At 43.1% G+C, this 22,947-nt stretch overlaps 2 protein-coding genes across 3 annotated transcripts; one reads left to right on the top strand and one right to left on the bottom strand.

Moving 5' to 3' along the window:
- Positions 1–3,086: 3,086 nt before the first annotated feature.
- gpnmb (glycoprotein (transmembrane) nmb) lies at positions 3,087–9,926 on the bottom strand. Of its 2 annotated transcripts, none has more exons than XM_044015227.1 (12): positions 9,674–9,926; positions 8,309–8,464; positions 8,064–8,225; positions 7,382–7,555; positions 7,131–7,292; positions 6,688–7,011; positions 6,462–6,521; positions 6,163–6,363; positions 5,185–5,290; positions 4,169–4,389; positions 3,729–3,819; positions 3,087–3,631 (listed from the first exon to the last, which is right to left on the bottom strand). In XM_044015227.1, the coding sequence occupies exons 1-12, from the start codon at positions 9,741–9,743 to the stop codon at positions 3,484–3,486; spliced, it is 1,875 nt and encodes a 624-aa protein (XP_043871162.1). In that variant the 5' UTR covers positions 9,744–9,926; the 3' UTR covers positions 3,087–3,483. The 2 variants fall into 2 exon arrangements, with proteins under 2 accessions (XP_043871162.1, XP_043871163.1); XM_044015228.1 differs by having other exon boundaries at positions 8,085–8,225.
- A 3,376-nt stretch (positions 9,927–13,302) lies between these two features.
- Positions 13,303–19,629, top strand: LOC122760161 (polypeptide N-acetylgalactosaminyltransferase 15-like). Its single transcript, XM_044015233.1, has 10 exons — positions 13,303–14,432; positions 14,510–14,676; positions 15,523–15,727; positions 16,271–16,438; positions 16,693–16,810; positions 17,584–17,778; positions 17,878–18,009; positions 18,852–18,953; positions 19,048–19,179; positions 19,277–19,629. Exons 1-10 carry the CDS (start codon positions 13,945–13,947, stop codon positions 19,451–19,453), a joined length of 1,884 nt encoding a protein of 627 aa, XP_043871168.1. The 5' UTR covers positions 13,303–13,944; the 3' UTR covers positions 19,454–19,629.
- Positions 19,630–22,947: the final 3,318 nt, after the last annotated feature.

Here is a 22,947-nt window from a genome sequence, read left to right as displayed (position 1 = left end):
ATAATGCCAACCGTTCAAAAACGCAGCAATGCCATTTAGTTTTGGGATTGACATTGTTATTGGTAATGGTACTTTAATTTTCGCCTTCCTATGAGGGCTGTGTGGACTCTGCAGCGTGGACCTGGGATGGTCCGGGCCGTAGTTGCCCCAGAGTCAGCAGAGTTGTCCGTCTGTTGTCTGCTCCGTGCAGACCTTCTGCCATCTTCTTGAAATTAATGTCTCAAGCAAACAAGTCCAGGCCTGACTAGGTTTATTTTCATAGAACAAGCTTTGTCAGTTCGAAGTGGCTCTTGTAGCCGAGTCGGTGTTAACATCGTTCACTGCGTAGTGAAGGTAGGGGGAGTCGCACTGATAGATGCTTTTGTTTTTTTTCTCGTTTGTTTGCTTTTTCTTTTGCGCTTTAGGGAAATGAATGATGTAAACAAAAATGACCTTCCTCTGTAGCCCACAAAATGCAATGTGATATTTCAATTTGTTAATACAGGGGAAAAATAAGCCAGAAAAGGCACCAAATCCTAAATGAACCCAGACCAATGGGTAAGACTAGAGGACGGAAATCCAACACTTAACACAATTAATTGCATTTGTCTTTCTACGCCGAATGTAAATATACTGATTGTGGTAAAAGTACTTGAGCGTATCGATGCTTCCACAGTAGAACGCCGTCTACCTCAGCTGAGGGGGTGGGGGAGGGTTGTTGTGGCACTAGGCGCCCCCCCGCTCTGCCCCCACTGAGCGCCAGCGCGCACTGATACCTCAGTCCCCCTCGAACACTTCTTTAGACATGGGCGCGCCATCCTAACACCACGCTTAACTGAGGGGCACAAGTGATACTTAAATTGATCCCCGACACCACCTGCTTTCTTCTGCCAAACCACCCTCCCTGCTCCCTTACCGCTCCCCTTTCCTCCTCCTCTTCCTCCCCTGCCCCAGTTTGTTTTGATCTACCTCTTTAGACACATATTTGAAGTAGAGGCATTCTTCTATTTGTTAGAGTTTAGCCCCCCCTCTCTCTCCTTTATGGGTCCCCACATATGAATGGAAACTTAAAACTGAAATCATGTACTCTGTAGATTTGAGAATAATTGAAAGTGATCAAAATTCTTTTTGCCAGTGTTTTATATATATATATACTCCTTTCTTTTTGGCTTAATTGAAATCCGCAAATGGTATTTCTTTCTGCTTTCTATTTTTGGTGGTGTGGCTTACATGTATTTGAACTTTTGCTTGGGTTTTTTGTGAAAAGGGTCAAATCACGTGTTTGATTTTGCATTCAATAGTTAAAATGATAAAAAAAAAATACAATCTTTTTTTTCCTTTTAAAAATAGGGCCTGCCTTTTTGTTTTTGGTTTGTAAGACTTCCAAATTAGTTACAAGTCCTGTCTTTTCTTTCCCCTTTTGACTTTCATAGTTGCTACACTCACTCGCTGACTTGGTAGCTGTTTTCTTCTGTTAGCATTTCTTGGCTGTGTAATGTGGAACATCCTCCTGGATTGGGACAAATTTGAGGGACCGGGTCTTGGAGTTTTTTTTGTTTTTTTTTTTGAGAAACGTGATCTAACTTCAGCATGATATTTTGCTCCTCCCCCACCTCTGCAACCATGCTTGTGCCCCTTCACCTCCCCTCACACACAGCTCCACTTGTCAAATGCCTCTGAATAAAAAAAACAAAAAAAAATTAAACTGCATTGTGTTATTTTTGCAAAGAGGTGAAACGATGTCTTTAAATGTGGGTTTTTGACTGTGTGTGCCAGGAAGGTGCATTAAAGCCGGAGTAGGCAGGATGTCTTGACGGTGATCCCCAGGTCGCACAACTTCAACAGTCTGAGATCATGACTGTCGCTCTTGAGCTCCTTGGACGACGCAGACGCTTGTTTTTCATGCAACAGGTCACCCAAGTATAGACTTGAATGTAAACATGGATGTTGTCTTCCAGTTGGGGTTCTCCAGCTTCTCCGGTTTCCTTCCACAGTCCAAAAACATGCAGTGTGGGGATTAGGCAAATTGGACGCTCTAAATTGACTGAAGGCGTGAGAGTGGATGGTTGTCCGTCTCTGTGTCTCTGTGATGGACTGGCGTACTGTCCAGGGTGTCTGTACCCTGCCTGTCGCCCTATGTCAGCTGAGATTGGCACAGTGACCCTCATGTGGAGGATTAAGCGGTAGATGATGGATGGACGTTAGTTTTGGAAACCAAAGGTTTAACCAGGCACCTTGTGGAAATTGCCAGCTCTTCAATATCGTCTATTTCACTGTTTCCCCAGCACTGGTCCTCAGGGAGCACTGCCCCTGCCCTGCATGTTTTAGATGCTGCCCTGCTCAGACACACCTGATTCAAATGGTCAGCTCGTCACTGAGCTCTGCAGAAGCCTGATAACGAGCTGTTCATCTCAATCAAGTGTGTTGGAGCAGCAGCAGCATCTAAAACATGCAGGCCAGAGTTGGGAGACACGGTTCTATTTGACTCTAAATGGGAATATAACTTACAAAATTGACATGTTCTAGTTCTTAAACTAGAGATTGAGACCAAGTCTTCAAGTAAATGTGTAGATATGTGAATCTAATGGCTTAAGCAAATTTTCCTGTAGACCATTCCATTCAAATTGAGTTCCCTTTTGCTGCTGTTGCTTCTGTCCAACTTCACTTTTTAAAAAAAGAAGAGTACTATTTGTATAGGCCACACGGTGGTGTAGTGGTTAGCACTCTCGCCTTGCAGCGAGAAGACCCGGGTTCGAGCCCCAGTTGAAACAAGGGCCTTTCTGCATGGAGTTTGCATGTTCTTCCCGTGTGTGCGTGGGTTCTCTCCGGGTACTCTGGCTTCCTCCCACAGTCCAAAAACATGCAATGTGGGGAGTAGGTAAATTGGACACTCTAAATTGACCATGGGAGTGAGTGTGAGAGTGAATGGTTGTTTGTCTCTAGTTGTGTGTGGCCCTGTGATGGACTGGCGAACTGTCCAGGGTGTACCCTGCCTATCGCCCGATGTAGCTGAGATTGGCACAGCACCCCCCGCGACCCTCTGGTGGAGGATAAAGTGGTTAGATGATGACTGACTGTTTGGTACAATAATACACAAATACAGTATGTCCGTTAGTATGTCACAATCTTTATTTAGGTCACTGTGTCAAGTTTTAAAGCTTTTTATTTTAATGACTTCATACTCAACTGTAGACCACAGTATTATTTGATCATAAAGTACGGTTTTGTTACGGGATGCTTGGCACAATATTTGCACTTTTGATTAATTTCCTGACTTCACGGTTGATATCCTCCAATAGCCTCCCAATCATGATCTGCTGTAGCATTAGCCATTTCATGCAGACAACACAAACAAAGACATGAAATAAGTACTATATTGCTAATAATTCTCAATAGATGCAAATCTGTTCCTGCCATCATAACTTCATCAGTCATAATTTTTTTAATTTTCATCTGTAATGTTGGCCTTTGTGGCAGAAGAACTTTGGTGTAGCTCCATGAAGCCTACACAGGGCGCCTCTCCATCAGGAGGTGACGGCTCTCCTCACAGGGGGGGAATAGTGCCTCCCTCAGGCGGACCATGCGGTCTCCAGCGTGGCTGCAGGCGTCCTCCACTAGTGATCTACGAACGGGTCGGTAAACCTTGTTACGCCTGGGAGAGACAGAAACACAAAAACACACTGTCATCATTAGGACTTCTTGTGCTTATGCTGCAGGGTGATGGACTGTTTAGTTGGACGACCACTCACTTGTAGATCAGATAGGCGAGGAAAGCAAAGACAGCCACGAGCACAGCACTGGAGGAGAGCACCACCTCTGTGGTGTGAGAAGTCTTGGAGACTGCATGTACAGACAACATTGATCTGAATGAATTTATGAAACTACATTTGAAAATAAAAAAATGAGGCGAGAGAAGGCACAAAACTTCCCACAGTGTATTTACACTTTACTATTTTGCAAAGTTAGTAGTCGCTCAATCCTCAAATTGGATTCCTGTCCAGAGCTACACCAACATCGGTGAAAAATCGACTGTGCGTCCCCAAAAAATTTCATCCAAATCCGCCCTATACTTTAAGAGTTGTACTGCTAACAAACAAAGATTGCCCAAAAACATAAATTTCCTCGGACGATGGAAGAACAATAGTTAAAGGAACATTTTTTGCAATGTAATGTGTAATGTGGAACTAACCAGGTGCATCCTGGGACTTGTTGATGGTGACGGTGGTGCTGGCGAGGGCCAGGCTGCTGGAGTCCTCCAGGGTGATGTTGACGCAGTAAGTCCCAGGTTCCAGAAAGGTTCGCCTCAGGCGCACTTGGCATTCTGGGGATGGCGGCACGTCGTCACACATGATGTTACGCACGTGAGTGCAGGTGGGGTCTGACACGATGGTGCAGGCTGAAGTTGGGATGCTGAGGATGACCAGACATCACATAATATCAATGGGCCATCGCAACAAGTGACTATGTTACATCTGTGAAATATGCCTTCATTTTCACAGCTTCCAAAATGGACCACAGCTGAAGCAAAATGCAAACAATACGACACATAAATGCAGACTCTGCTGCTGTACGGCAACATTCAACAACTTATTTAGAATTAAATGAATTCAAATAACACAGAGACAGAATTGTAAGAAATCATTATGAAGTAGTCAAGTAAAACCTTAAGAAGAATTGTTAAAGAGGGAGGTGGAGTAAAAAGATTATTCTTTCAGCCTCACCTCTCTTACCTTATTTCCTAACCGTTCAACCTGAGCTGTCCCTCAAATATGTTCATTTCTGCGTCTGTCCATCCTTGTCACCCTCATTGACAATCTCAGCGTCTCCATCTCTGCCTCATGTCTTTTAGACAGTGCCACCGTCTCCAAGTTGTACATCATGGCACTTTTGCTGCTGTCCTTCTGTCACACATCACCCCTGACACCCTGTCTGCACTCTCTTCTTCACCTCTCTTGTGTACAGTACATTGCTTTGGATGGTTGACACTGGACACCATACACTGTATTTATTACAGTATGTGGCGATGTGTATTACGACACGGCTAGGTTATTAATCTCTGATTTCCTGTCCTTTTTTTAGGCTTCCCTCCATTCCCGGTGGGTGGGTTTGACGAACCACGGGGATCGAACTGCCAAACACGTTGTAGCCTATACACGTTTAAGTGATAGTGAAATAGTATACATAATCAAATGATTATACACTCACGCGCCCAGACATTTCACCAAGAAGCTGATGTCCGTTTTGGTCACTCTGGCAGCCAACACGTCCACAATGCGACTGTTTGGTTGGCTGTTGAGTTTGTGCTTTGGCTCTGAGGAGAACAGATGAATGCTTTTAGTGTCAGTGTAGTGATAGAGAGAAGATTATTATTATTAGTAGTAGTTTAATGTTGTGTTTGTACGATAACCTTTGAAACATGTCACACACAAAAAAAACTGTATCAAGCTGTCTCTTGTGGAACATCTCATTAAGTCTTGAGGTCCCTCTAGTGGCCAAAGGTACCACTAACACTGAAGTTTATTGGTCAGTTCAGGGTGAGTGAGTGAAACTGGTTGAGGAGCAGTTTGTTGTAACGGCAAGACAACAAAGTCGCTTGTCTTCTTTTTTTGTCATCATGTCTCTAACCCCACCTTTAAAGCTGCAGTGCGTCGCTTTTGGTGATTGTTCATTTTGACTTTATTATTCTGTAACATTATTTCTGTTAAACAATACTATCAGACCTGACTGAGGGAGCATTTGTGTGTATACACCAGCAGTGCAGAGGTGGGTGGAGGCAAGCAGCTGGTGAATGACCAGGTTTCGTTGGCGCTTCTTACGCCCCGTACTCCATCTTACTCTGTCGCTATACTAAGAAACGCAAAGCAATGCAATGGTTTAAATAAAACGGATGTTTGATTATATTTAAATGTTCCACAATACAGTTTTAAGCCATATTTATGCGTATGTATATGTACTGCAGTGGTTTAATTAAATTAAGTTTCATGTTTGCTGTGTTCGCCATCTTAGTTCTGAGTGCAAACATGCTAATATTTCACAGATTCCAACAACAGGTTCCTCTTCAGAAAATTGGTCAGATTTTCCGCTGCTAATGGACACACAGTGACCATCTCTGGAACTGTGCGTCCGCTGTCCTAAACTGGTCAAAGTCTGACTGTGAAAGGGACACGACAGCCTCCAACCTACCGATAATAGTGATGTTACCCATGAAGACTCCATAGGCGAAGCGGAAACACTGGTTATTGTTGAGGCGCCTGGTGCCCTGGAGCCAGGGCAGGGTGGTGGGGTCAAACTCTGAGGGCGTGCTGGCAGGGGGGAGGGGCTCCGTAGTAGGCAAACCTGGTGAGGCAGTGGAGGAGGGGAGGGGCTGCCTCGTGCTGGGTCGAGCTGAAACAGGAAACGAATGGGAGCGGCGATAAAGTGTGTGCGTCGAGACGTGGATTATCCATACGTACAACTATCAAAATCACACGGTGGAACCTCACCTGGTGTGGTCTGCAGCTTGACCGTGGCTGCATGAGTCCTGGGTGGAGGAGTGGGAGCTTCTGGAGTAAGACAAGACAGGAATATACACAGGATACAAGTATCAAAGACACCTACTGACACCTGGAAGTACGTTTAAAAACTGCCGTTTAAAGGGGCAAAATAATGAATGAAAATGGGTGTTTTTGACCATATGCCCTCCATAAAGTAACTGTCCCCGCCCAGCACCTGTAGGAAGTGATGACTTGGAGCTCTTTGGAGTCGTGGTGGCAGCAGCTGGTGGACATTCCGCGGGAAACGCTGCCTCCACCACCAGCTTCACGGTCATGGTCCCCAGAGCGCTGTAGGTGTGCGTGGTCACGTCGCGGTGGGTCACCAGCTGATTGCCGTCTCTGAAGTCCCAGATGTAGTCGATGGCCTCGGCGGTCTTCAGGTAGCCACTGGGGTCGTGGAGCTGAACCTTGAAGACCACGTCCTCGCCTCGGAAGAAGACGTTCTCTGACTGGTTGACCGCGGCCTTCTGGGAGATGGTGACCGCCACGGGGATCTTATCTGAGGCAGTGATAGATGATGAGTTTTTCCTAGGGTTAGCGATTCCCACAATTGTAACATAATTATGATTAGTTGTAGTGTCGGATTTAAAATATGAGCGTGTTGTTTTGGTCGCCCACCTGTGACGAAGAAGACAGTGTTGTCTGTGCTGAGGGGGCTGTACTTCCTGCGCTCACGTTTCCTGTAGACCAACACCTCCATGACTTCTGCCCCCAGTGGGATGTTGGTGGTGTTGATGGTCAAAGTAGAGGACGAGCCGTCGCATGTCTCGTAGTACTGGCCTGAGATGAAACACATGGGTGACATTTAGTGAAGAGGAAAGACAAACCACACATCCTTGTCTTGTTTCTGCCTCGTGTGCACATCTCACCCATCGTGTGCCACACGTAGACGTAGCTCTTGCGTCTCCAGTCGTTGCTCTGAGGGAAGGGCTTCCCGTCGGGGAAGACGTTGCATTTTGTTGCGTCCGTGCACTTTCCGAAGCCATAGTCGTCCAACCAGGAGGTCCAGTTGTACACATAACCAGAACGGACCTGTCCGTTAGCTGTAGCCGACATAAGACAGCAAAGTTAAGAGTTTATTCTTTGAGAATATGCACTTAAATCACATCTTATATGAAGAATGAGTCAAATGTGAACATTCTCCAGCCGTGTTTGCAGCCGTAGCAGGAAGTTTTCGGTCAAATGTGTCAAACACAATATTTACCATGTTTACTAAGTTCTTAGGACAATTTATGCCTTGATTCAATACGTTTAACAGACAATGTCATATGTTGATGTGATTGAATTACTTGCCAGATATTGGTTTGATGTAAAGTGTGTAGTCCCTAATGTATTAATACAGTTATATAGGGTGATATCTGTCAATGTGCAAAATCAAATCTCCTGCAAATTAAGTTTAAGTAAGTTTGCTATTTTCCTATACTCATGTGATTGGTTTGTGTGTTGTTGTTTTTTTTATTGTGTGCATGTTGCAGACACTGATGCAGCCTGATGTCATGTGTTTTGGGCGGTGTTTGGGGGTGTGGCCTGGCCTGGCTTTCTTGGCAGCACCTGAGGCCTCCAGCTCCATACCATCTTCACAGTGATCATCCCAGACAAGGTCCCCATTTGCATCCTCCTTCTGGCACGGAGGATACTCCAGTTTGGCAGTGAAGGAGATAGACGAGCCGTTCAGAGCCGGACTGTCGCTGGTCAGACGAACCTTGGGTTTACCTGCCAAGAGGTATATAATGTTTCTGATTAACATGATGTCACACTGTATATGTCTGAGGAAGAATGAAAATCACCCTGCTCACCTTTCCGGTGCATGAGCTGGTTTGGTTTGGGGTTCAGTGGTGGGTAGAGGTAATCGTCCCATGGGTTGGTGTCTGGATCCCAGCCAGGGATTGGTGGAATTGGAAAAGGAAACTTCCCTGCCACGTCGTGTTTGTGAGGGAACATTTCACTGTATGCTGGAGAGAGAGTGAGACCGGACCACATTACAAGACTCCCGGGCCATGAAACATTTTAAAAGACTTTCAAGGCCTTTATTGGCAGCAGGGTAGTGTGTTGGGACTCGTAAGGGGATTTTTGACAAATGTGTAACTCCAGCCTGAGCCGACCCTCCGGGCAAATGCCTTCTTTGCCTTCACTGTTTCAACACCCCTGCCGTGAAAATCCCTGTGGAAAATTAAAACCTATGATTGCTCAAGCTTTCCTCATGTGCAGTCAAGGTGATGATAATTGCCATAAGTTTTTATGGTTGGATGTATTGTTATGTAGTTATAGCTAATCCAGTGAATTTTATCCATCCATCCATCATGGACATACCTGTACATGTCTTTCCCTCTTGATTTAGACGGACTGAAAACAAAAATGTCTTCTGTTCACATATGAACAGTAGATGTTAACAACAAATTCCATATTTAATTGGATTAAGGGAAAAAAGGAAAAAGTACATTCTCGTGTGAGCAGAACTCTGCACAGATAATCAGATTATGCCACAAGCGGAGACACCTTAAATATCAAATATGTAGTTTGACCTTCACATGTTCATGAAGTGAAAATGGAAATGTTTTATTTTGTTCTGTTGGACATCAATGTAGATTCCTTGGTCATATTGTAGGTGTATGTGTACACCTCTAAAGACGTGTTATCCTACACCTTTAGCGCCACCAAAATGTTAAATTCTTTTCACCAATAGTGTGATTAAAAAGAGAGATTTTCCTGAGGTGTTGTACTGAACGAACATTCTTGTTTTCTGTGTTTATAAGTGCCAGACTTTTTATACTCTGTCTTATTATTTTGTCCCTGTTTTATGGGAGAATGTGTGATATTCAGTGATATTCAGTCAGACTGGAGAATGACACACAGTCAGAGCACACGCCTTAATTAAACTCATGGGACTGTGAGTGCAGTGGAGCTGTTGACAGGACAGATAACAGAACAGTGAAGGAAAAAAGTTAAATGCCAAAAAGAATCATCAGTTTTGTATTCTTATATTTAGAAACGGCTGCACTCAGATATTTCAGTCAAACAAATAATTTGACTGAAACAGTCTTGTGATGTTTTGGGTGAATGATGAAATTCAAGCATTTAGCAAATGAGTCTGCATTTAATATATCTACATCATCTCTATCATGTCATTTAGCTGAAGTTTAAAACATGTTTGCACAACTTACGTCTGCGTCCATCGACCTGGTTAACAAAGAAGACAAAGGCCAAAAGAAAAATACACGACAGGGCTTCCATTTTCCACTGTTCAGCAGAGGTAAAAATGCAAATCTCAAAATAAAAAAAAAACAACAACAAAAAAACAGCGTTGTCTTTCCACACTTCCAAATCCTGCACCCACGGAGCGTGTTCCCCTCTGTCTGTTCGTCCAGCTCGTGGACGACTGTCCTCTGTCCTGTCCTGATGTCCAGTAATTTAATCTGGCTGCGCTGAGCGCACAAACATGTGATGTTTCCTATAACGAGACGCATCTCATCCCTCATTAGTTTCCTGAATCTCATGAGAGATGAAATGACACGCACGCACACACATAACCTTCCCCTTTTTACCCCAACTGCACTTTGATACATAAAGAAATGTGCATCTTTTAATATGAAAAGGCGTTTATTCATGTCATAATCTAAAGTTATTTACCTGTGGATCACCTGCTTTCATAAACACTGACTGTTTTAAATCACGTGCGCCAGTTTCATGATCAAATAATGTGACTTTTGAAAACAGATTATCTTTTATATTAAATGCTTTGTTGGGTTAAATAAAATTGTCAATTGCCTCTACTGAAATATGCAACTATAGATGTTAAAATAATGATGACAATATTGATGTCATAAATCATGTTTTTTTGTCTTCTTATTATTATTATAATAATAATAAGGATGTTGTGCCAGTTTCTGCTGCGTCACAGTGAGACGCAGCTCTGCGCAGTTGTGCCAAGTGCCGCACAAAAGCAGAAGGAGAGCGCATGATGCCCATGGTGCCGCTCCTGCTCGACTGTTCAGTTCGACCCACAATTAATCATGTGACGAAAGGCATCACTTGCGCGGATCTTCTGCTGTCACGAGGGAAGTTTGACATCTGTATCAAATGGCTCCCATAATAATAATAAAAAAATATTTGTTCAAAAATTAAGTTTTAAAATTTCTTTTAAAAGAAAACGTGTCGTGATGAGCGTCAAATCACGAGTGTCTAATTCACAAATTGATATCAAGTTTGAATATCAATGACTTTTTTGTTTTTTTTAGGCACACATTCAGATTAAATTCATGCTATAAACTGATAAAAGACTGCAGCCAAGATGTGGCAAATACAGGAGGTGAGCATGGTCTTTACGCACATGCAGTTACAGGATAATCAATAAAATCTGAATGACTCATTCACTATGATAATACAGTGTTTACAAAGCCACACAGTGTATTATATCACATCCCGATTTGTATGTATATGTAGTAAAAGAGCAGAGATCAAATAAAGATCTGATGTTCTTTTTTCTACTGTCACTAAATTGTTTTCACGTCACGTGAGTGGAAACACGAGTGGAATTGTTGAACGTGTCAGTTTAAAGCCCAATCACTCCGTCTCCATGGCAACTGAGCAAAAGTACAGCACACAAACCACGGCTAAAGATATTATATGGTACATTATCATGAAATTATGAAAAAAAGGAAAAGAAATATGAGTGAAGCGCAGTGCTGGTCATTGTCCTGTAGAGGGCAGCACCTCTGCGCTGCTGCCTGCTCCTCACACAGTCTGTGTCATGCTGAGAGAAGGTTCATGACTCGTTCTGATGGTTTATGAGCGGAAGGCATGTTGTGTTATTTGCCAAATTCAAATTCCAACATCTATCTATCTATCTATCTATCCATCTATCCATCTATCTATCTATCTATCTATCTATCTATCTATCTAGACATTTTGTCTGCTTCACACAACTTTAAGGGGCTTTTTGAGGGTTAAACTTTGGTTTTAAGGGGAGACATGTCTGATTGTTAGGGTTTATGTAAAGGCATAAGGAATTGTCTGCACTAAGACTGCTGTACAAGAATGTGTGTGCAAGAGCATCTGTGCCCTCTTTAGAACCTCCCCTGACATAAACATTGACCATGTCAGGACCAGTAGTTCTCCTGGGGACCAGAACCTGGCCCTAATGAGACACAATGGTTAAGTTTAGAGCTGAGATTTGAATTGTGGTTAGGTTAAGGTTAGGGGTTAGGCATTAACTGGTTGTGGTTAAAGTTATAGGGATAAGACTGTCCAAATGAATCAAAGTCAACATGGTGCTGTACGAGGAAAAAGAAGAGAGAGAGAGGGACTGAGTGCATGCGAGTGCTTGTCGTGCCTTCTCATTACTCCCTGGCTTCTGGTCAGATGGTGGAATGCAGGCACATTCCCGGGAAAGTGTCCTGGACCTTCTCTCTCTCTGTGTGTGTTTGTGTGCATATGTGTGTCCATGTTCTTTTGGTGTCTGAAAATGTGCTGGCGGAGGAGACCTCAGTCCAGTGTGTGTGTGTGTGTTTTGGCTGTAGGATGGAACATATGGGAGTGTTCAGGGTGCAGCTCTGGAAAAACATGAAAACCTTTCCTTTTTAACCATCTTACAATGATTTTCACACAAAAGCACAAAGTCAAAAGCCGGTCAACTCATGTCTTTGAACTTTGAATCCTCTCTTTCTTTTCCACCCTCTCCCCCTTGTTGTCTTTCTTGTCCCCTTTAGTTCTTTCATCCTCCAGGTGACCCTCCCCCACCCCTGTCCTCTGCACCGCACGCTGTAATCATCGTCTTTAGAAGACACTCTGCTCTGTCATTCTGATCTGAGGGGAGGAGAGTGTCTTTTTGTGTGTGATGGGAGGAAATCAGTGAGCTACAAACACAACCCACTCAGTCAAACACAAGGACCGTCACACTACCACACCAGGACATGGTGCAGTCATCTAAAATGCAGCCAGAATGACTCAAAGCTCCACTCTGTCCTGGAAGAAAGTATTCAGGGGTGATTTGGCCAAGAAATATTAGTGTTAACCTTTTATTTGGTCAAGCTCACGAAAAGAATTTGGACTTTCCTGCAGCTGCTGGATCTAATTTGTCTCCAAATTCAACCTTGACTCTGAAGAGAAAAGGGACCTCTGCGTTATAAGACAAAAATGTAGTGAATCTGGAATATCAGCTACTGTGTGTTGTCTGGAGGCCAAATCAAGGAAAATGCAATAAAAGACAGTGAAACTATGAAAATAAAACAGATCTGGACTATAGGGATGGGAATCAGGATTGGTCCGATACGGGTCAAAATCACTGGATTGTATATGCAGCCCATATACAACATCAATGCTCAATTAAAACATGTATAATGTCCCAAAATGGCATTTAAATATGAATTTCTGTGAGACAGTGAACTGTTTTTTGTTGCTGTTCTAATGTTTTCATGGTCATACTTTTATCTTGCTTTATAGTGCTTTAAGATACACTCGCTAATGAGTGTTATTATTATTATTATTATTATTATTATTATTATTATTATTATTATTATTATTATTAATACAAAATTTAGTAGTTTGGGTGCCCTTTTTTCCACATGAGCCGCTGTTCCCCTGAAGTCTGTGCAGCGCCACTGCTCCAAATTATACTTTCCCAGAAAAACCTGAGACACTCCGTGTCAGCTCTGAGCGCTCGACGTTGCCAAGATCTGCTCCGGAGATCCTCGGAGTTCGAAGCTGGGACCGCCAGGCTTCCAGACATCGACAGACGGTCATAAGACAAGGAGGTTCACCGCCAGCTGGACACAGAGACAAAGAGACCGAGAGAGACAGAGACAGAGACAGAGAGAGAGAGCGAGAGAGCGCGCGCGTATTTGATGTGTGACGCATGACAGAGAAATTGGAGGAAATATAAAACACTGTCTCATTCCACAGCAATGTGCTGTTATTTATAACACACTCTTGCAGCTGTTGGGAAAAAATATAGTTTTCCTGCCATTTCTACATAAAAGCTCTTGTAAGAACTATTTATATAACTCACTTTGATAGAAATGCAGCTTTAAACCTGTTTGTTTGCTGTAATGATCTGTGCGTCACAGGGGAGTTGGAATCTGGGTTATTTTCCCCAAATTCGTCTAAATTGTCGCAGAAATGTCATCACAGGACTGTGAGCTCGCTTAGATCTTGGAGCAGGTGGAGACGCAGGTGGATGCGTCAGGTGTTTTGTTTTTCCAGCTGTTTGTGAGCTCAGATTTGCGCAGCTGGCTTTAGGACCTCGGGATGAGCTGCTGGATAAAAGTCTGCGCACCTTTGGAAGTTGAGGGTTTTGTCGTTGTCAGTCGCTCCACTGCGCGTCTGACCAGATGCGCCCTCTTTCTTTTATGTTTCCTGGATAATCCATGGTGACATGTAGTCAACATTTAGGTCCAAGGAAGCAGAGGAAGCACTCTTCTTCTCTGTACTCTCCAGTATGAGGTCGTGGGGCAGAGCTGTTGTCCGGAGGAGGATGCTCTGTCTCTGGCTGCTGCTTCTTGGCTTCGCCCTCGTCACACTGACGCTGTCGGTCCTTTTAAACCGCGACAAGACGCACAGTCGTCACAATCCTGATGGGCCGCTGCTGCTGCGGTTCTCCAGTCCACTGGACCTGGAGGTCATGGTGGACTCCCGGGATCTCCCGCCACTGAAATCACTACAAGAAGACCAGCTTTTACTCGTGGCATCCACGCAGGACAACAGGAGCCCGCCGCTGAAGAAGGGAACTTACAAGGTGCTTCTCGCGCGAGGAGCGAACAAGGATAACAGCGCAACTGACGGAGACATGGACAAAGAGGAGCGATTTCTCCTCGAGGGTTTGGAGAAAGAAACGGAGCAGGCGGCAGTGATGAAGCACGGGTTCAACGAGGTGGTCAGCGAGAAGATTTCACTGCACCGGAGGCTCCCCGAGGCGCGCCACCCCGGGTAAAAATGGTGAAATATGTACCAACCCAATTCATCAAAGCCCTGCTGAGACTGTGTGTTTGTCTTCAATCCAACAGGTGTTTGGGGGAACAGTACAGCGAGTCGCTTCCATCGGCAAGTGTCGTTATCTGTTTCCATGACGAGGCTTGGTCCACGCTCCTGCGCACCGTGCACAGTGTCCTCCACACTGCACCCAAACAGTATCTGCACGAGGTTCTGCTGGTGGACGACCTGAGCCAGCAAGGTACCTCAAATGGACGCTTGAGAAAATGACTTTGGTAGAAGTTGAATTCACTTTTTGTAATATTAGTATATAAGTCTTAAAGTTGATGACATTTACTGTACTTAAGTATCAAATAGTCATTTTCTGATATACAATGTACTTGGGTTTTAGAAGTAAAAGTATTAATAAAGTGAGGAGTTAGGATTGAGCCATGGTAGCTCAGTGGCAGGGCGAGTTGTCTTTCAATTGAAAGGTTGTGGGTTCAATTCCTGGCTCTGCTAGTCTATGTGTCCTTGAACAACACACTTAACCCCATGTTGAAGTGTGTGAATGGCAATACTATAACTCTTCTTCTTCTGATTTTATTTAGTAGTAATGAGTAACAAAGATAGAGGAAATGTAGTATAAGTTGCAATAGAAATGTAAATAACAAATTAAAGTACAGATACATGAATGTTGTTCTTAAGTACAGTAACAAATCCTCCTGCACATATTATTTTGAAATATGTAAAAGGCAGATTCAGAAAGGCAACTTCCTCCTGTGTCGCTGACATTGTTTCAATATTAACAGAACATGCATCTCTGATGCTGCTGGGCACGGTGGTGCACACATTTGGTGCATAGGTTTTTGGGCAACATTGGGTACTGTTAAAAAAACCCAGCATCATCAGACCTGAGTATTCTTGCTGGATGATAAAACATCTGAGATGTTTAGTGGGTGCTATATTAGTATGAGTAAAAACCTGTCTGACCTAATAATTATAAAAACATGGTTATGTTTCTCTGCATCTTAATATTATTCTTAAAAAATGCCCTGACATCCATCCATCCCTGCTGACCCATTGTTCTTATCTTGTCACTTCTCAGGTCACCTGAAGAGTGTGCTGAGTGAGTATGTGTCCCATCTGGACGGGGTGCGTTTGATTCGCAGCACCAAGCGCCTGGGTGTCAGTGGGTGCCGCGCTTTGGGCGCTACCAGGGCTGCAGGGGCGGTGCTGGTCTTCATGGACTCCCACTGTGAATGCCAGAAAGGCTGGCTGGAACCACTGCTGGAGAGAGTGGCCCAGGACCGGTACTCTTTTCTCCAACCAATGACCTATAACAAGAAGAACAAAAAATAGCACTGACATTTCTCTGATTTGAAATGATAAACAAAACAATATGAGATGAGCCTGAGTTTTGTAATGAAAAACATGGCACAATCCAAACCACTGCTTGACACTTGTGAGAAGTGTGAGAGATATCACTCCTGACCACGTCTTCATTCAGCAGTAAAGCAGGGGTGTAAATATGCTGTGTATGTGTATCCACTGCTCAGCTCTCATGATTGCGCTCTAATCTTGTGCCACAGCCTGCCTGCAGCGTGGATTTAATTACCGCCAGTAATCAGGCTGAACTCTTCACCCTGATTCTGCATCCACATATCTGACCACTCTGCTATTCCTTTCTTCTCTCTATCTATCTGTCTGTCTCCTCTAATCTTTTCAATTCATTTCCTCTGAGCGTCATGTCACACACACACACATGGCTTCTTGGTATGTGAACCAGAGCATATTGGTGTGCTATAATAACAAAAGGTGTATTAAAATGAATGAAATGGATGTTCTCTGTGCAGGACCAGAGTGGTCTCCCCCATCATAGATGTCATAGACTGGAAGACTTTTCAGTACAATGCCACCCGGTGGCCGGTGAGAGGAGTGTTTGATTGGAAACTTGACTTCTACTGGGAATCCAAGTCCCCGCTTCAAGACCAGGACCCAGACTCAGCTGTGCAACCTCTAAAGTAAGTTTACAATTCTAATAATTATTAATAATAATAAAGAGACAAAAACGTGAATAAAATAGTCCTTTGTTAGCCACAGCAGCAAAGACAGTAAAGATAAAGATTATAAATAATAAACATGCATTTCCACATAATATGTAAAAAGTACAATATAGAAAACTATTAACAAAAAGAATTGTTATAGAATGTATAAACAGGCTTGAACATAAACTTCAAATTTATGGGCCAAGTGCACCGTTCTCTCCCCGTGACAGGTCTCCTGTTTTAGGAGGTGAGGTTTTGGCCGTTGACAGACATTTCTTCCAAAGGACGGGAGCCTATGACCCCGGGATGCTTTTGTGGGGGGCTGAACAAATCGAGCTGTCAATCAGGGTAATGTAGAAAAACTATTTATCATGAACTTTTAAGTCCTCCACTTCTCACACACTCCTGGGATGACAGAGATGAGAGATTCATGCTAAGTAACATACAGCATGTTCGGGGTGACTAACACTGGATGATTCAGTTGCCTTCTGTCAGGGCTTCAGGAATGTTGTGCCGGGACATGATGCTTTTTGCAAATGGAAATCTGACGTTGCAGGTCTGGAAATGTCCTGGCCAGTCGGTGAATGCACTAGTGTGAGAGCAAAATGTTGTGAAACCACTGACTTTGGTCAGAAAAACATGCAAAAAGGAGATACTATGGTCTGCAAAGCAACATGTCACTCTCTCTGGTTCTCAGGAGTTCTTCCCTACAAATACTTAATACTAACAAATATTTTATCTATTTGGGATGAGCTGATACGACATACAGTATCTGTGTCAGTCTAGTACGAGTCGGATATTGGAAAAAGAAAAAACTGCTATGACTGTAAAGATGTGGGATGTTCGTCGTCATAGGAGCAGGATATTTGTTATGCAGTTGGAACTTTACAAGCGCTGACATTTGTGACTGTGTTTGAATGAACTTATCATCAAACTGTTGTTTTGACAGTATTCAAGTTGGTTGCAATATGCAGTTTCACCCCTAGATGCCCCTAAATCCTACACACTGTGGGAGTGTTTTTTTTCCTTGAGTGTCTCACCAGTTATTAAATTTAAAGGGCCAGTGTAAATAAAAACAACACATTTGTTGAGCTGTTTTTACTGCTATCCTGTTATTGTAGGTGTGGTCCTGCAGTGGCTCCATGGAGGTGGTTCCCTGCTCTCGCGTGGCTCACCTCAGTCACCACCACGTGCCGTACCGCTTCCCAGACCAGGAGCTACTTCAGAGGAACAAGATCCGCGTTGCAGACACGTGGATGGACGCGTACAGGAAGATCTTCTACAGGAGAAACACCCTGGCTCATTTCATCCGACAGGTGTGTGTGTGTGTGTGTGTGTGTGTGTGTGTGTTTGTGTGTGTTTGTGTTTGTGAGTTTTGTTCATACATGAGCCTGATGAAAATGTTCTATGTGCAGTCTGAGAGCCCGAACATCACAGAGCGCCTGCGACTGAAGAGCAATCTTGGCTGCAGGAACTTCCACTGGTACCTGACCACGGTTTACCCACAACTCTACATCCCACAGGACAGACCTGCACTGTCAGGAGAGACACACACACACACACACACACACACACACACACTGGAGACTTGCATGTGTGCATGGCCTTACTCCACGCTACATCTCTGACCTGCTTCAGTGCTTTATGCTCCATTGCGGTCTCTCCGATCTGCTGATCAGCTGCTTGTGAATGTACCAAAAAAACTAGGCTGAAGCTCAGAGGAATGACTTGCCTGTTTAATATTAGACCTCTTGCACTTCCTGTTTTTTTAAAAGCTCCTCTTACGACGCACTTCCTCTCCAGTGTGAGCTGTTGGCACAACGGCTGTTCTCTCGGTTTTTATTGCCCCGTGAATGTGAGATGTTGTGTTTTTTAAATGTATTTTTAAGTTTGTTTTTTTCCCCCTGTGTTTTATGTCCTTTGAATGTTATTGTACAGGGACTACTTAATTCTTACTTTATTAAGAGACCTGGTCATGTTGAATAAGAGGATAAAAGTTCTCCTCCTGTAACTCCTTCAGTTTTTATGATCAGCGTTTTAATTCGGCAGTGGTTCACTCTGGGCGTAGTGAGATTTTGTCCACAAGTGCAGAATAGATGTGTTTTTTTAACACAATCTAATCTTGGAAAATGGTAGCGAAGACGAGGAAAATACTCAAAAAGTCTGCAAAAAGTGATCTGTTCCTATTTCTCATTTGGACAGCCTACTCAAGATCTTATCCCTAACCAGAATTCAAATGTTAGCCCTAAACTCAATCACTTCCTCATAAATGAGGTCCTGCCATATTAGGACCAGGTTTTGGTCTCCATAAGGACTACTGGTCCTGACAAGTGTGCTAAATAATACAAGAACACACTCACTGATGTGTCGTGCTTGTGCCTGTCTGAAGCTGTATAACGTCGGCACCGGCAGCTGCGCAGACTACCATCAAGGACAGGAACCACGCGGCGGACCCATGAACACGGCACCGTGCAGTGGGACGGGCAGTCAGGTAACCATGACGACAGAGTGTCAGTGGTGAAAGTGTAGTGCAGAGTGAGGCGACTTGCAGCGATACAGACGTTCTCTCCTGCCGTTCGTTGCAGCATTACGATCTCAACTCTGAGGGTGAAGTGCGCTGGGGTCCGATGGGGTCTTTGTGTTTGGACACCAGAGGAGAGAGGGTTGTCCTCTCTCCCTGTCCCACCACCGGCACACTTAAGTGGAAATTCATTAAGGTAAGGCATTTATTTATTTATTTTATTTTTTTAATATACAGCATATACTGCATGTAAAGAGATCTGTCACTAACACACACTGTTTCTCCTGCTTTAGCTGAGGGGCCAACTCATTCACCAGCGGTCTCAGTTATGTGTGGAAGCAGTGAATGAAGGAGTCCCACAGGAGGTGGATGCCCACAGCAGCACGGGGGATCTCTTCCTCCGCCCGTGCACCCATCACCCCAGACAACAGTGGCACTTTGAGCAGCTGGTGGCACCTCAAGGTGCCTGATATAGAAACTAGACAAAGACTGTGAATCCTATAGGCAGATGGGGTATTATCTTATATTTACCATGATTCCCTCTGCCCTCACTGAAAGTATGTACAAAATGTGATCCCTTTTTTTCAGAAAAATCTTTGTTCCTGTTTTAAGGATTGTAAATACAATTTAAATGATATTAGCTTCAGTGACTTTGTTGTGTATTTTATCACATGTATATATTATATATATTATGAAAAATCCATTATCTTTAATTCATTCATTTGTTCCAATTCATGTTTTTGCCCATTTCAAAAAAAAAAGTTTGAGTGACAGGAGACAGAATTGCAAACCACCAATTCTATGAGTCAAGTATTAGATCATGGTGCATTTTCTGGGCATTATGGAGACTTTCGGACATATCTAAGACACACACCCACACACACACTTCATTCATAGTGAGGACCCCCTTAGATATAATGCATTCCCTATACCCTAACCCTTATCCATCACAACTAAGTGGATAATCCTAACCTTTACCCTCACCTTAACACAAACCCAGTTCTAACCAGGTCTTAACCCCCCAAAAGCCCTTTAAAGAAATGAGGATCAGCCAAATGTTCTCACTACATATGATTTCTACATTTTTTTTTGGTCCTCACAAAGATATAAATACAAGAACACACACACATAGTCCCATGAAAGCAAATCTGTCTCCTCCTAGTGTGAAACACATGTAGATTTGATTAATTAACTCTGATTAAACACTGATTAGTTGCCAACAACTCCAACTACTTTTGTTTATTCGAGATTCAAGATCCTTTATTAGTCATTTCACAAATAAAACTATGTTTTCTCACCGGCTTCTGATGAAAACTAAGACTAAAACTATAACGAATACCTCCAAAAAATAGAAATACTATACATGACATATTATAAATAAAATACCTTTATCAGCTGCTAACAGCAGAGGGAGCTGTTTGCTTTCAAAATCCACAGATCAGGCCCCAACAGACTCATAGATCTGTTAACCTTTTTTTTTTTGCACACACTAACCTTATGATAAACATCCATAAAGATGTGTTGCTACACATCTCCTGTGGTTAAAGTCAATACCGTGATGCTTTAAACACTGTGGCTGTAATAAGTATGATGCCGTCTGAAGCCGACATTAACCTCCATCCAGCAAGTCCATCATTCTAATTCATAGGGTAATAAATATTTACATTTATACATAGGTTAGGATGGTGAGTGTCAGGCAGGGAAAACCCTGATCCTTTCCTCATGTAACTCTCTCTCGGCCTCGAGGCACTGAGTGCTAATAACTGCCTATATTCCATCACACAGTACAGTAGTGTCCCTTTTAACCCATGATGCACTTAGTCCAGTCAAGTACACAGAACCTTTTCAATGAAAACCAGTCATAAGTCTGCAGCTGCGAGGCATAGGTCAAGGGGCGACATTTGTTGATTAGCATGTTTTCTTCTTCTTCTCGGAAGTTACATAACCTCTATCTAGGTAGCTGTTGTTGAAGAAAGGCAACATGGTGGGTCAGTGACGAGAGGTCACAGTTTGCACACTCAAACACTAAGTGGAGAGAAGGGATAAAGTGGAGATGCACGGCAGGAGAGGGATTTTCTAACGTGACGATAATCACCAATGCAAACCGGACAATAAACGTTAGAAAGGTGAAAGATGTGCCATTACTTTAACTCAATTAGTAAATATATGTATGTATATATATACATATGTGTATATATATATATATATATATATATATATATATATATATGTATAGTGTGAACAACTATATCTCTGCTTTTTCTTCTTTCCTGCCAGCCCCCATTCAATACACACATAAAGACGCACATCTTCCACAGTGACTCAGACGGATGTCAGCCGCTGTGGTGCAGGAAGTAGGCTGTAGCCTCTTCATGAAGATCCATGGGGCTATTTCAGCCGCGACAGTGGTGGCTGTACTTACTGTGTGCATTCCCTGAAAGAGCCCGGAGTCTATTTTACTCAGACACTGTTGTTTCCAGTGATTTGTAATGTGTGCTTGTTGTGCAATTAGGTCTGTGTGGATAAGCCTTGGGAACCAGCGCTGACACTGAGCAAAGATTAAGTACATTGAAATGTGACAAAGACTTGGCTTGCAGCAGCAATTAGGATGACGAAAAAAAAGAGAAGAAACGTGTCAGGCAGTTTCTAGTGGCACAGGCACTTTAGCACCTTTTAAATTCTGGATAACGTTATTGTTACATTAAATACTGTCAGTTAAAAGTACTCGTTTGGGTTAAAAACACATCGCTCTTGTGTAAAATGAAAAATGATATCGTATGAGGTTTAAAATCAAGATCAAGCACAGTTTTCACTGTAGTATATCTCTTTGTACATGCATATGTTTTCATTCATTCATGTTTTTTTGCTTACATGAATGAATTACATACGACCTATGACCCTTCACTGAAGTTGTAGAGGCTTGGATGTTGCGTCATTTTACAGTGAATTCACAATAGTGACAGTGGGTAACTGGATGTGTTCAGCACCGTGACAATGATGCTGATTAGGCGTCATGTGACATACAATTGTCTTCTCCTGCACAGTCCAGTGCATGTCCTGTCAGCCTAGAGTTATCCACAGACGCTTGAAACGGTGAAACTCAATGTAAATAATATAATAATATTAATATACGTACTTTTATCCTCCACAAGAGGGCGCTGGTGCCAATCCCAGTTGACACAGGGTCAAATTAGGGTGTCCAATTTGCATAATCCCAAAATCTGCAACATGCAAATGCTTTACTGAAAGGCCCTCAACCTGGGAGTGGCTTCACGAATCCGAGTCTTCTACTACTCCACCCCAGTGTGGCCCCACTTTTGCTTCTACGTGTTTTAAATAACCACATTTAAAGTGAACCTTTCATGAGCGTTTATGAACAGAATGGCCTTTATTTCCAGAAGCTTTGTTCAATCAATTGCCATGACCTCAAAGAAGCGTCCAGTCTTTTTGGCTTTTGTCTGACAAAATTGCTTAAATCAAGGGGGAAAAACACAACGCAGGTCAGAAAATAAACATAAAATATGTAGCCCGAGAGAGTCAAACTCAGCTAATCTTAAAATAAAGTGGTTGTAAAAATGTTAATCCCAAAATAATCGATTTACATAAATGTGTCAGGCCTGAAAGGAAATAATGTACAAACCCTAGCAGCAAAACTATCAGACCTGACTGGGGGTTTGTGTTGACTTTCAGTCAAAGTTGCTGTTGCTGTCGCTCTTAAGGTAATCTATGTTGTGATTCGGTGCTTTACAAATAAAATGTTGATTTGATTTACGTTTACATCTCAGCTTGTGTCAGAAAGGAGCTCATGCTGATACTGCCTAATATCACCAGGTGGTTTAATATTTTATTCGACATCTCCTGTTATGAAATAGTCTTTGATACGATGGTTAAAAAGAACAAAAAAAGGTTGTCGAAGGGAAAGGTACATCATGTCTAACTGCCTAGCAGCGCTTTAAAGGATAAC

Source organism: Solea senegalensis, unplaced genomic scaffold, assembly GCF_019176455.1.
Source record: "Solea senegalensis isolate Sse05_10M unplaced genomic scaffold, IFAPA_SoseM_1 scf7180000013113, whole genome shotgun sequence".
NCBI classification, from domain to species: domain Eukaryota; kingdom Metazoa; phylum Chordata; class Actinopteri; order Pleuronectiformes; family Soleidae; genus Solea; species Solea senegalensis.
Note: the sequence above shows the minus strand (reverse complement) of the source record. Positions and strands in the feature narration are given on the sequence as shown.

Excerpts from the sequence above, each read along its gene's own strand:
- gpnmb (XM_044015227.1), bottom strand. The coding sequence starts at position 9,743 with ATGGAAGCCCTGTCGTGTATTTTTCTTTTGGCCTTTGTCTTCTTTGTT. Across the intron at positions 4,390-5,184 it reads TTGGTGAAATGTCTGGGCGC|CATCCCAACTTCAGCCTGCA; the intron begins GTGAGTGTATAA and ends GGTCATCCTCAG. Across the intron at positions 3,820-4,168 it reads CAAGTCCCAGGATGCACCTG|TCTCCAAGACTTCTCACACC; the intron begins GTTAGTTCCACA and ends CTGTACATGCAG.
- LOC122760161 (XM_044015233.1), top strand. The coding sequence starts at position 13,945 with ATGAGGTCGTGGGGCAGAGCTGTTGTCCGGAGGAGGATGCTCTGTCTC. Across the intron at positions 14,677-15,522 it reads GGACGACCTGAGCCAGCAAG|GTCACCTGAAGAGTGTGCTG; the intron begins GTACCTCAAATG and ends GTCACTTCTCAG. Across the intron at positions 18,954-19,047 it reads GCAGTGGGACGGGCAGTCAG|CATTACGATCTCAACTCTGA; the intron begins GTAACCATGACG and ends CGTTCGTTGCAG.